The 14,210-nt window shown below is 35.1% G+C and overlaps 2 protein-coding genes across 3 annotated transcripts in view; one reads left to right on the forward strand and one right to left on the reverse strand.

The window, feature by feature from the left end:
- The window catches only part of IRSp53 (Insulin receptor substrate 53 kDa), a 1,174,063-nt gene that overhangs the window by 35,373 nt on the left and 1,124,480 nt on the right, over positions 1 to 14,210 (forward strand). The window lies entirely within an intron of this gene.
- Positions 500 to 5,913, reverse strand: LOC145664443 (uncharacterized). The gene is made up of 4 exons (XM_081731127.1): positions 5,754 to 5,913; positions 2,783 to 5,434; positions 2,077 to 2,188; positions 500 to 519 (listed from the first exon to the last, which is right to left on the reverse strand). The coding sequence occupies exons 2-4, from the start codon at positions 5,432 to 5,434 to the stop codon at positions 500 to 502; spliced, it is 2,784 nt and encodes a 927-aa protein (XP_081587253.1). The 5' UTR covers positions 5,754 to 5,913.

Below are 14,210 nucleotides of genomic sequence, written 5' to 3' on the forward strand. Positions count from 1 at the left end.
TTTTAAATACTATAATATAATGTGCATTTAAACTAATATCACGTGCATGTTTTCCTTTTGGAAATAAATTTTGAATAATAAATATAACAGTCAACTTTTTATGATGTGCATACTTTGTAAATAAATTAGCAACATCGCCATTAGTTTCTGACATTAAATCATCAAGTATTAATAATGAATTTTCTTTAATTTCAAAATTATTCATGTCAGGTATCCCTTCTACAAAACGTATTTTTGCATGTGCATCCAGGTTTGGTATTACTGCACCATAACACCAAACAATATCATTAAATTTTATACTAAACATTTGATCACGTTCATTAAGTAATCGATTTACAAAACATGTTTTTCCTGCCCTTGATGGACCCGCAATTAAAATGGTAGAGGGATGTTGAAACTTTAACATGTTGTACTCAAATGAATGCATGCAATAGAGCTTTTGCTTTATATACACTCACACATTTAAAAAGAAAAGAGATAGAGGTTTGTAAGAAAACAATCAACGATTGTCCTGAACTTCTATAAGAAGCAAACAAATAAATAATTAACAATAAGCTTCTAATGAAGCGAAAGAACAATAAAATAATTAACAACGAGCTTCTATAAGAAGCGAAGGAAAAAAATAATTAACAATGCACTTCTATAAGAAGCAGTCCAACAAATAATTAACGACTTTCCACTGGAAATTTTAACAGGCAGTTTCCAAAGAAACAAAAGAATATAAAAGCAGAGTTTCCATAAAAAACGAACTGGTTAAAAAAGAAAAAAAAAACATTCACACAAGTCACATTTACTCGTTCGTGGGCCTATATCCGTAAGGTAAAGTCGCACGTTTTGTTATTGGTATATTGTCAGTCACGTCATCTTCGTCAACTCGTTTACGTTTTTTATTTACCTCACGGTGTGTCTTAGTCTCTGTACGACTAAAGATGCGGAACCCTGGTTTACGCACAATACTATTTGGGTTTTCTATTACTGTGGACTCTAATTGTCCAGACACTAATTTATAGAAACTCTCAAAGTTAATTTTTTGAGAGGTCCTATCGTTTAGTGTTATCCCCCTAATTTTGAGTATGTGCCGAACATCCCCATTGGCATTAATTAGCCTATAACAATAATTTTTCGCACCTAGACCGTAGAAGGTTGTAAATTCCCAACCTTCTGGAATTTCATCTGTTAGATCACCCAGATAGTTTCCAAGTGGTAACAAAGGTTCCTCATCTTTTTTCTGTATATACATAATACTGTCAGTGTCACAGTAAATGGCTCTGTCTGGTCCTACAGTCGTTAGTAATTTATATAGTTCAAGTCTAGCCCACGAAGTAATAAAGGCAGCTAATATAACGTTTGAAAATTCCAGTGGGACATTTTCAGTTTCATTATCTCTATATGTGATAATTAAATGATCATCATTAATTGGGACCACACTTTGAATTTCATACCTTGCCGACGTTAAATACCTAAGGAACGTAACTTCGTCACTAACGATTACACTATGTGACATATCAGTGCGCTGTCCCCATTTGCCATATAATGAATTGAGGTAAAGTTTTGCACATTGCCTCAATCCCGGGTTCGTCCTGATGTTATCATAATTTAACTGTATGCCTTCATGGGCATAATAGTCCTCGATATATTTTTGCTTGTCTCCTTCATTTTTACAATAAGCAGGAAAACCAGAGGCTTCCTGCTTCATCTGAAGGAAGGAATTCACATAAGTTCCGAACAAACCACCTGAATTCCCCTCTTCAGGTTCCATGAGTTCGAATTCCCATATTTCGTGTATATCGAGTATTTTGTACCCTTTTTGAAGAGCCAGGTGTAACTCTGGAGTACAAAACGTACCTGTAATAGCACACTCATTGTCACTATGAGTACAATCATCAGTGTTTTCCTCTTCCATACATGTCCGGCATAAACCAAAAAGTAATCGGCCTCCAGCCACATACGGAATAATCGGAAAATACAAGTTTTTCGGGGGCAAAATAGTGCATTTTACTACACCATGAATACTTTCCACATCTGGAAAGTCCGGCCCCGTATGTATCTTAGGTGATTTAACGGGCATAGGCTTACGTGACATCACATATGGATATAACGATGTTATATCGGCGTAACATAACTTCTCATTACCCGTACAATTCACAAAAGATTTGAACACTTCAGTGCGTCCGCCGTTGTAACAATTCTTGGGAATAAGGAAATCAGGCAGGCTAGTACAACGTTCTTTAATAAACCTTTGTACGTCCTTATCCGTCTTTACCTTTTCATCCCAAGAACATTCCCAGATTTCGTATAGGTTTATACCTAAACTTTTGAGATACTTCCGGCGGAGCATTGTTTGTTCATATCTTTTTTCCATTGTATTGCATGAGTCTTGAGCGTCATGTAAAATGTCGTTACGGTTGAAAGGGTAACAACGCGGGCACGAGTGCCAGTAACAACCATAAAATTCGAAGGCAGCGTTGAGTCCCTCATGCCATCCATCAACTTGGTACCTACCAATATACTTTTCCCCACCTCTCCTAGCATGCTGGATTTCTATCCCTAATTGTTTTTCCATATACATAAGCCATTGCATAGCTTTAGTACTATACTTTGTCTTATGATGGAAACCCAACGCGGGAATTACGGGAATAGTATTTTTAGGTAAGTACAAAGTACGATATGTACGCATTGCAAGACCTGCAATGGTGGATGATGTCATGAAACATTGCAAACCATTCGTTTTCTCCTCGATAATGTCACTAAATTTGATGATCGCTTCTGCTAGAATTCTAACATCGTTTTCGCAATAAGACTGCATTTCCTTTTCGAGGTTAAACTCCTCGCCACTTGCCGCACGTTCTTGGTGCCAGGCTATTAATTCTTGTTTTTCTTCAGTGCTTCGTCCTTCAGGGTCATAGAATTCAATTGGGGGATAGGGACCAACATAATTTTGATTTTCCTCGGTGTTAAATAAATATGGGAAATCTCCCTTTCTTAAATTTCCGCGCAGGCCTAAAGTTTTGGGAAGTCTAGATAATTTACAACCAATAAATAAATAAAAATCTTTAAAGAAAATACGATTACCAATATTAATATTAAAAATTTTCTGACCCTGAATTACCACATTAGGAATAAGATGCTGCTCTTCTATTAGATTTCTAAGGCAGAAAAGACCATCATATCTGCTACCATTATGTGCAATACAAATTATACGTCTAAAGTCAGGTCGGTCTGCCAATACATGGTTAATAAAGTCCGTCATTGTCTTAAAAGAAAACGAACGATTTCCATTATTATCACCACATGTTTTACAGGACTCATCAATACCTTTATTCATACAGTTGTGGCAAATATGCTTACAGCATACAAGTACTACCACATGTTCCCTTTCACCGCGCGCATTTGGTGCCTTTAACATCGTTTCTATATCATATGCAATGTACATAAACCTATTAGTATGTACAGGCTCTTGTCGTTGTACAAAACATGTGTGAGTAATATCGACATGCTTACGACAAGTCGTGCAAAAATGTTCACCACACACATGGTTTGATTTTCGACGCCTGTTATCAAAGATGATACCACAATTAATGCAGACCTTAACATTATCACACACAGATTTCCCGCCTTTATTACATTTCTTATGATTCTGAAAACATGTACCCTCAGCAAACTCTCTATTGCACGCATTACATTTAATTTTATTAGTATTATAATTTCGTTCGTGTTTGCATTCACAAAGAGAACACTGAGTTTCACACTTATGTTTATATGCTAACCCATTATATGCTTGCAAACAATAATAGCAATACTTCAATTTTCCAAGTAATTTTTTAATGTATGGAATGGGTTCAAAATGGCCAACAGTGTCACCTCTCTTATAAAAAATAAAGATTTTATTCTCTGCATACTCTCCCGGGTAACGTACTATATATTCCCGGTCATTATTTTCATCTTCCTCATACACCACAATTTGATACTCACCACTTAAATATGATTGTATCAAATCCAGGTCTTTAAAATCACATCCACCCTTTGCTTTAACGTCAACTCCTGCCATCTCGCAGAGAACTTCTGCTTTAAGAACCCATGTATCATAATCTCTTGTTTTTAATTTATATAAACTTTGCTTACTTGCGGTGTGCTTTGTAATTCCCCAAACAATTGCCATGGGTAAGCAATACATATTATTGTTTTCTATGCGTATTAATCGCTTTTCTAAATAATCTTGATGTTTGGAATACTTTTCAACAGCACTTGCTGCATTTCTTCCGTTTCCATGCATACTCTCCGCTACATGGAAGCGAAACAATACCTCATGCCCCAAAAGGAAATCCTCATTTGAATTTAAAACTCGTTCAACTGAGGAAAGGACAGTTTGAGCAGAAAAATCGGGTTTTCTTCTAAATGGAACATATACAGACTTGTTATTTCTACTATTGCTACTATCAATGTATAGTCCAATATAATCAGTGGGGCGAGCATTAGATAACACATGTTCTAATGCGAAATTAAATAAGCTTTCAATATAGGCCTGTGGATTATCAATACGTCTTTCATTATCCACAGGTCTAACCGCGATTTCATGGCCCGTAAGGTGAAACTTACGAAACCGTTTTCTGCTCTCTCTTACTACTTCGAAGTTATTATTACTCTGATTTTCCCCCTCATTATTATTTCCACTACCACTACTACTAGTACTACCACTAGCACTACAATCAGTACTATTTGTACTTTTCTTATTATTGCTTCCATATCCAACAAACACGGGGTCAGGAGCATGTGAGGGTCCAGGTTGAGGATCAGATTGGTCCCCATAACCATGATTATCCTGTACACAAGGCTGATTGTATACAGGATTTTGTCCCTGGACTTGTTGCGTGGGTTTAACCACAGCATCGTCCACATTTTTAACCAATCTCCTCACTTCTTGTTCTTCATCGAAATTTAGATTTACTCCATCTAAAAATGCCAAGTCTTCATCACTCAAGTTACAATTTTCTTGAGGGGTCACAGTTATGGGTGATTCAGATGGAATTAAAGATTCATCCAAAACAAATCGCGAACCAAAATCAAAAAAGTTGGATAACTCTGTATTATTTATTCTATCTATTTGCCCTTCTCCGCACGCCATTAAATACATAAATCTGTCTTGAGCATAATTGTAAAACTCCTTATTACGAAAAAATCCATGTACAAATAACTCAAGCACATCGGCGGCTGAAACGCAATGATTTAAAAGTATAAGGTCATTACCTTCTAAAGCACGAAGAGCGTGTAGTAAAGCATCACATCTTACACTGGCTCGATGACCTAATCGCTGCAGCTCCATTATCGCCTTCCACGTACTGAAGACACGAGAATAGTCATCAAGCCCGCGTAAAACTTCATGCAGGAAAAGTTCATCAATCATATTGAACTCACCAGTTGAACACAGGAAATCCATCTAAAACAAAAAAAGAAAAGATTTTGAGTTCTATGTAATAAAAAAAAATCTAGCAAAACAGGCAATAATCAATAACTTGCTTTGAAAAACTATAAAAGAAATTTGTTTATTAATTACTGGTTAAAAAAACAAGCTCATCTAAAGAAATGTTTAAGAACTTGGTTTTAAAAAGTCTTGTTTACTAACTGTTGGTTAAATAATTAATGGTTAAAAACAAGCTCAGCTAAACAAATGTTCATTAAATTGGTTTTAAAAAAGTCTTGGTTACTAATTGCTTTCAATAAATATATTAATAATAATAATTATGAAATACACTCACCTTCTAATTCTTAGTTGTTCTTCAAAAACTGTTAAAAATGGCCTCGCTAATGTTTATTCTGCAACTGCAGGGTCCACACACACACTGTAAAACAGTAATAATATTTTTTACTAAATGTTATAATTTTCAATTCAGTACTACTATTAGCACTAGTAATAAGTCAGGGGTAAACAACACGTTACGTCCAACGGCGTACAATAAAATGATATTAAAACGGAATAGATATTATATATATATATATATATATATATATATATATATATATATATATGTCATTACATTAAACAAGTTTACGCATGTTTTGACGCAATCATGTGGTAAGTATTGCCACCTAGCGGTCTTCTTCAAAAGCATTCAGTATAGTATTAAGGCGTCTGCAAACGGGTTCATAAAACAACACGTCTCTATGCATTTTTTTCCGATTCACATTCTATACGTGTTTCCAATAACAGTAAACCTGTATGTAGCCTTGTTCCAATTGTAAAATATCCTAAAGCCCATCGCAATATTTATTCTCAAACTAAATATAGCAAAACAAAAGGCCCTCATTCTGTACTGCAGCCTACAGCAATATTCATTCTCAAACTAAATATACCAATAGAAAAGGTCCTCATTCTGTACTGCGCCCCACCGCAATATTTATTCTCAATCTAACTATACCAAAACAAAAGGCCCTCATTCTGTACTGCAGCCTACAGCAATATTCATTCTCAAACTAAATATACCAAAAGAAAAGGCCCTCATTCTGTACTGCGCCCCACCGCAATATTTATTCTCAATCTAACTATACCAAAACAAAAGGCCCTCATTCTGTACTGCAGCCTACAGCAATATTCATTCTCAAACTAAATATACCAAAAGAAAAGGCCCTCATTCTGTACTGCGCCCCCACCGCAATATTTATTCTCAATCTAACTATACCAAAACAAAAGGCCCTCATTCTGTACAGCGCCCCCACCGCAATATTTATTCTCAAACTAAGTATCGCAAAAAAAGTCCTCATTCCACACTATAATTAAGCTTTCCCCTAAATAGTCCGTGAATATTCTTAGTATACCCCCTTGATTACCTTTAGTATCCCCTAATAGTCCTTAAATATCCTTAGTATGGGCTAGCTACCCTTTAAGTATCCCCTAATAGTCCTTCAATATCTTTAGTAAGGGCTAACTACCCTTTAATTATCCCCTAATTATTCCTTTAATATTCTTACTATGGGCTACTTACCCTTTAAGCATTCTTAATATCCCCTGATTATTCCGTGATTATCCTTACTATGGGCTAACTAGCCTTTAATTATCCCCTAAATAGTCGCTGACCATATTTAGTATTCCGTAACTACCCCTTGATTATCTTTAGTATACCCTAATTAGCCCCTAAATAGTCGCTGACCATCTTTAGTATTCCGTAGCTACCCCTTGATTATCTTTAGTCTTCCGTAACTAACCCCTGATTACCCCTAAATAGTCTTTCATTAACACATTGTGTCTTACTGCATAGTCTTTGACTAATACAATGTGTCTTAGTAAGTTGTCTGTTACTATCACATTGTGTCTTACTAAATTGTCTTCGCATTCTAGTTTGCGTATATAATCCATCGCAAAATCCATAAAATAAGCAAATGTGTTACATTATAATCTGTGTTTTGCAGTCTAAATATCATAAAGGGTAGTGAATCGGCTCATATTCCTACAGGCTACAATACAAAATGACCTAAAGCATTTTCATTTATTTTTATTTTACAAACTAGGCAATACATATACTTTTTCCGCACTTGTAAATAAAGTATACCAAAAACAATTCCCCATTTCATAATAATTTCTTATTTATTAATCTCTTTAAATCAAAAATCTTCCATTACCATTCTCTAACTAAACCCAAAGTATTAAGATTTACCAACACTGCTACAGGAAGTTGAGTCACTTCCTGTCCACGCGTTTATTAGAATACGTAAAGTTCAAAAGTGGATTAGAGATGTAATTAAAGAAGATTATATATAAAGGTAAGTTTAATATCATTTTTAGCATTAAATTATTTAGTATGTACTAAAAATCAAATATTTCAAATTGATAATCTTTTTTTCTACATTTATTTTATGAATACTTATGAAAATATATTCGTTCTTATGTGCGTTAAGCAAATGACGGTGGCCTACACTATTTCACCCATGTGAATGTTAGCCGATCGCAGGTTGTTCTTCTTTTCCGTGTTTTAAAATCAATTATATTGCGTATTTGTTATTGTAGATGCATAAAAATATAGCAGTGATTAATTTTAAAAGCGTAACAATTAGTGCCCATGCGTGCGTGCATTTATACGGAAGCATGCGTGCATTAATTACATTTATTAGTTTTTAAAGCCGTGGCAGTAAAAGTCCATTTGGGAAAAATACTTGCATTTATACGGAAGCATTCATACATTTATTAATATTAATGTGTAACAGTCGGTGTCCATGCGTGCATGCATTTATACGAAAGCATTCGTACAAAAAATAGTTCAAGCCGTGGCAGTAAAAGTCCATTTGGGAAAAATACTTGCATTTATACGGAAGCATTCATACAATTATTAATATTAATGTGTAGCAGTGCAAGTCCATTCGGAAAAATACTTGCATTTATACGAAAGCATGCGTACAATAATTACATTTATTAGTTCTAAACATGTAGCAGTCGGTGTACATGTGAAAAACGTGGGTGCGTTTATGTGGTCGGGGCAGGGTAAAGCATACGCGCAACCATGTGGTTCAGAGGGAGGGCAAAGCCGGTGTGCATTTCCAAGCAATTATTCAGTATTAGCAAACGCGTAGCAACAAGTTAAAACAAAATAATAATTATTTTATACATTATTATCAAAAGTGAATAATGCTCCATTAAAATAAAGGCGCGTTACCGACGGTCACAATACCATAGGTGGCGTTAGCAGGTATATCCAGCTTAGGTTAGTTTATTAATGAACCATATGGTTTTCAAGTAAAGGCGCGTTAGCAACGGTTACGTTACAATAGCTTAGTAAAAAAAAATGTGGTTTTCAAGTAAAGGCGCATTAGGAAGTATAGCCATCTTAGCTTAGCTTAATAATAGATGGGCAATTTAAAATTTTGTGCCAGGCAACTAATTTATCCGCAAAAGTTATATAACACAAACTATTTTATAACGCGTTCTCAAATGTAAGTTGGTGGTCGCCTTGGGTTAAATATCTGTATTAGGGTACGTGCAATTTTAAAAAGTACAACCAGTATGTGTTAGGTGAACACAATAATTTTTATTTCGCTTTCGCGTACGTACAATTTTAAAAAGTGCAACCAACATGTGTTAGGTGAACACAGTAATTTTTATTTCGCTTTCGCGTACGTACAATTGTAAAAAGTGCAAACAGCTTGTGCTAGGTGCACACAGTAATTTTTATTTTATGTTCGCGTACGTGTAATTTTAAAAAGTACAACCAACATGTGCTAGGTGAACACATTAATTTTTATTTCGCTTTCGCGTAAGTGCAATTATAACAAATGCGTAACCAATATGTGTTAGGGGAAATGGTATTTTAAAATTATTTCCATAAATGTTTGCTATAATTAAAAAAATAAATCTTTGTGTAAGCGCGCAACATGAATAGCATTTTAAACATAGGTGCGGCATTAATGCTAAAAATATTTTACAATTAATCACTTTTTTCTCACGTTTCAATGTAAATGCCTGTGGTGGCACGTTAACGATTATGTGTTATACTTTTAAAGTGAATTACAATTTTACATTTGTTCGTTAGCCCTAGGTTTAAATATTAATGTACAAAAGGCGCGTCAGTGAATATGTGTGAATATATATATATCAACTACAATAATAACTTACAGTTTTCGCTGGTCGTCCAAACTTTTTAAAAATCGCAAACACACGCACGTAAAATCACACAATTAATTATTATAAAAAGCACTGTCAGTAGCAACAATTATAATATATAGAAAAAGGGAGCAAAGGGATTTATATATAAGTACTTTATTTAGTATAGGCGGAACCATTTTTTTTTACCCATAAGTCCGTGTGCTTTATTGCATATAGGCGGGGCATGGTCAATGTTCTCACTGTGAACATTGAATCCGTACAATAATAATTGTTCAGTTCGGGGCATTAATCTCTAAAGTTACAGTTTATTTTCTCGTATTAGATTGTAATAACAAAATAAATGTTTTCGACGTTCTCTGCTTATCTCTAAGTAATAACGTTTCCAAATTGTTTATATATATATTTACAAATACAAGTTCAGTTTGTAATAGGGCAAGCGTTCAATAACCCATCAGTTCTCGTGATTATCGGTTTATTTTTTTCTATCGTGAATATCATTTAAACTTAGACACATAAACTCGTGATCCATCTGTGATTAACTCTGTTAGATATCACTCATGCTTGTCAATAATAAAGGTTTTTAACCTTGCACGTGATTGTTATTCAGAGTTCTCATTAAGTTCAAATCATACAAATGTTTGTAGATGATTGCAAGCAAGCGTTCAATAACCCATCAGTTCTCGTGATTATCGGTTTCTCTATCGTCAATATCATTTAAACTTAGACACATAAACTCGTGATCCATCTGTGATTAACTCTGTTAGATATCACTCATGGTTGTCAATAATAAAGGTTTTTAACCTTGCACGTGATTGTTATTCAGAGTTCTCATTAAGTTCAAATCATACAAATGTTTGTAGATGATTGCCAGTAATCTGTGATTCATGTAAATAAGTAAAGTCTATAATCACTTTTATCATTCTGATACGGTACAAAGTTAATCTTGACGTCACTAAAGCCACGCCAAACGAATTTTCTCTCGTTCATTTCAATTTCAACGGCTCTCAAGGAAGGACGTCTATGCACATCAGTCTTCAGCTCGCAAGTAAGAAAAATGCTATAATAAATATTACCCTTTTCATAGTATATTTGTAGGAGGGGGTAGGAGGGGGAGGGGCTTATTTTTAACTTTTCACTTTGTTCAAGTCGAGGGATGCTCACATCTTTTTAACAGGTAGCTTCTAATCAATTATATATGCTCACATACTGTTCGTGTGGGTCCTGCATAGGGGCCATGGGTCCTGGGAGTCATTTCCAGGGGCCAGGGAAGGGAACCATTTCCTTTTATCTACTCCCACCTTTTTAGCATGTAGCTTCTAATCAATTATATATGCTCACATACTGTTCGTATAGGTCCTGCACAGGGGCCATGGGTTGGGGTCATTTCCAGGGGCCATATTTTTACCAATGAGTAATATTTTACATATTACGAACCATTACATAAGCTGCAAGCAGGGACCATTTCCTTTTATCTTCTCACACTTTTTTAGCAAGGAGTATGGCTTGCCATACAAAACAATAAAAATAAGCTCACATCTTTTTAACAGGTAGCTTCTAATCAATTATATATGCTCACATACTGTTCGTGTGGGTCCTGCATAGGGGCCATGGGTCCTGGGAGTCATTTCCAGGGGCCAGGGAAGGGAACCATTTCCTTTTATCTACTCCCACCTTTTTAGCATGTAGCTTCTAATGAAGCATAGGGGCCATGGGTTGGGGTCATTTCCAGGGGCCATGGGTCCTGCTGTCATTCACTGTCCCTGCAAGCAGGGAAGGGAACCATTTCCTTTTATCTGCTCCCACCTTTTTAGCAAGGAGTATGGCTTGCTATATTTTTCACTTCTCACATTCTGTTCGTATGGGTGCTGCATAGGGGCCATGGTTCCTGCACAGGGGGCAATCTTCAGGGGCCATGGGTTGGGGTCATTTCCAGGGACCATATTTTTACCAATGAGTAATATTTTACATATTACGAACCATTACATAAGCTGCAAGCAGGGAAGGAAACCATTTCCTTTTATTTGCTTTTTAATAGGTAGCTTCTATTGAAGCGTAGGGGCCATAGGTCCTGCATAGGGGCTATGGGTCCTGCATAGGGGCTATGGGTCCTGCATGGGGGCAGTCTTCAGGGGTCATCCATTGTGGTCCTGCACAGGGACCATCCAATGTGACCTTCGTAGTGGTCATTCAACCTTTCCTTTCGTCATCTATCTCCAGGAAAAAAAAAAAACCTGACCCTATTTCATCACCTCCTTCGATAGTCCCCCTTATCCTTAAATAAACAAACGATAAACTATCTCTTATCAACTGTCGCATCTCTTTTATGGATACCACACTAAATCAATACTACTGTTGTCCGGCATCCATACCTGGCGATTATGCAACCACACACAACGGGCATGGTGTCCGCCATTTTATATTTGTTCCAGATATCGACTTAATACAAACGAATTATTGTTACCTGGTACAAGCTTATCAATTCATATCCATTTAGACCAAGTTTCACTTGGAAGATTATCCGGGACTCCCTACGTTCCTTTGGGGAACCCTTGCGCGTGCATGGTAGGATTGTGAAACATGCAAAATTCAATGGAGCAGGTATGACTTCTTCAGTGAATTTTTTACCCGCCCTCTTTATGTTGGTTAGTTTCCGAACTATTGGCGTCCGAAACTCATTTTTCCACGCTTTGTAGATCCGAAACTATGTCCGATAGCCGAAAGTTCAAGAGAACTTTTTTTCTTGTCTCAGTGGCAGGAGTCACCTCTCAAGAGTTGTAACACTTATTTTGCAACACTCGATATCTATCTATCTATCTATCTATCTATCTATCTATCTATCTATCTATCTATCTATCTATCTATCTATCTATATATATATATATATATATATATATATATATATATATATATATAGTAAGTAATAGTAAGTAAAGATCTAAGGGTTTACTTGTCCCTACCATAAATCCTTCATTGTAACCAGATTCCGGCGTTGCCGCTCTAACTCAGGTAGAACTGTATAAAGCTCTCAGTATGGCTAGCCCCATTACGGTTATCATAGTAGCCCGAGCCCGTGCAGATCTATAAACACATTACCCCACAGAAATGAGTGCCATAAGTCCATGCCTTCTAAAGGCTGTTGCGCCATGAATTTAGTTATCATTATTATTATTGCTAATATTAATATGTAATATTAGTAATAGGCTTAATAAAGATTCTGCCTGTTTATGTGCTCTGCTTGTAAGTATATTATTTCTAACTTTAAGATATAGTTATAGAGGTCATTATATAATTGATCAGTTTCTTTCTAATGTGATTCGTCACGTATATAAAAACTGGACAAACTACAAATTAGGATACTGTACACAGGAAATTAATAATGATAGCTTTATTACTCAGATATTAACCTGCATACATTAATACATATGAGATTTAGATACTTAATAGAATGCTTTTTAATCATTTCTTTCTTTAAAAATAAAGTTTTAAATTGTCATTATAGACAGATGGCCTGTCGAATAATAATAATAATAATAATAATAATAATAATAATAATAATAATAATAATAATAATGTTTTCCCAGGACATTGAACAAAGTTACCGTGTCTTGCAAAATATTTTTGTTGGAGACAAAGATCATGTTGTCATCGAGATAGTTCAATCGTCCTCAGAAACTGAGGAAAACGAAAACGAGGACATGTTTTGAACTCTTGAAGTGTTAAGTTCCAATTGTTAATTTTATCTATTTATATGAGAATTTTCAAAATAATGTTCAATCAGGTCTGATATAGTACTTTATGTGAGATTGATTCTAAGTTGCATGAAGGGCATAAACAAATAATAATAATAATAATAATAATAATAATAATAATAATAATAATAAGACTAATATTAGTGCATCACGCTAACTCCTAATAGTAAATCACGTTGATGCTCATTGCAATAATATAATACAATAATTTAGATTTGAGCATTTATATTTATGTATCCTCAAGTTCGTTGGTCGGCTACCTAAAAAAAGAAAGAAAAAAGTGAATGCAAACAATTAGAGCTCTTAAGTATTGACTTTAACCTATAATTAGTGCTTGAACTTTTCGGGTAAACTGTATGCGCCCGATACCCATTGCGTTTGGTATACTCGATCCTTAGACCTGATAAACCCGTTTGACCCGTGTTTGTCCTGTTTGGACCGTTTGTACCGACAGACTCGTTATGAGTTCGTACATGATAATTAGAACAATTTGTGTTATGATAATAAAGTGAAACAACACATCATTTACCATAATGACAGACTAAGCTTGTTTTCATAAAAACGGGATTATCAGGTCATCCCTATTCATACGGTTCAATCGGGCAAACCCGATTCATACGGGTAAAAATATAATATCGGTCCAACGTGCGGTCCAGTTTCTATTCTATTTTCCGAGCATTACCGCAAATGCACAGTACCCGAAATGGCTCGGACGTAAAAACTATCATATTATTATTATTATTATTATTATTATTATTATTATTATTATTATTATTATTATTATTATATTAATAGGAGAGAAAATTACTTGTTGAATGACTTGTACGTATTTTATCCCTGTTTTAAATTGTTATTCTGGTTTTATGTATCTGCTT

The sequence above is a fragment of the Thermobia domestica genome, chromosome 11 (genome assembly GCF_964235325.1).
Source record: "Thermobia domestica chromosome 11, izTheDome1.hap1.1, whole genome shotgun sequence".
Lineage (NCBI taxonomy): Eukaryota > Metazoa > Arthropoda > Insecta > Zygentoma > Lepismatidae > Thermobia > Thermobia domestica.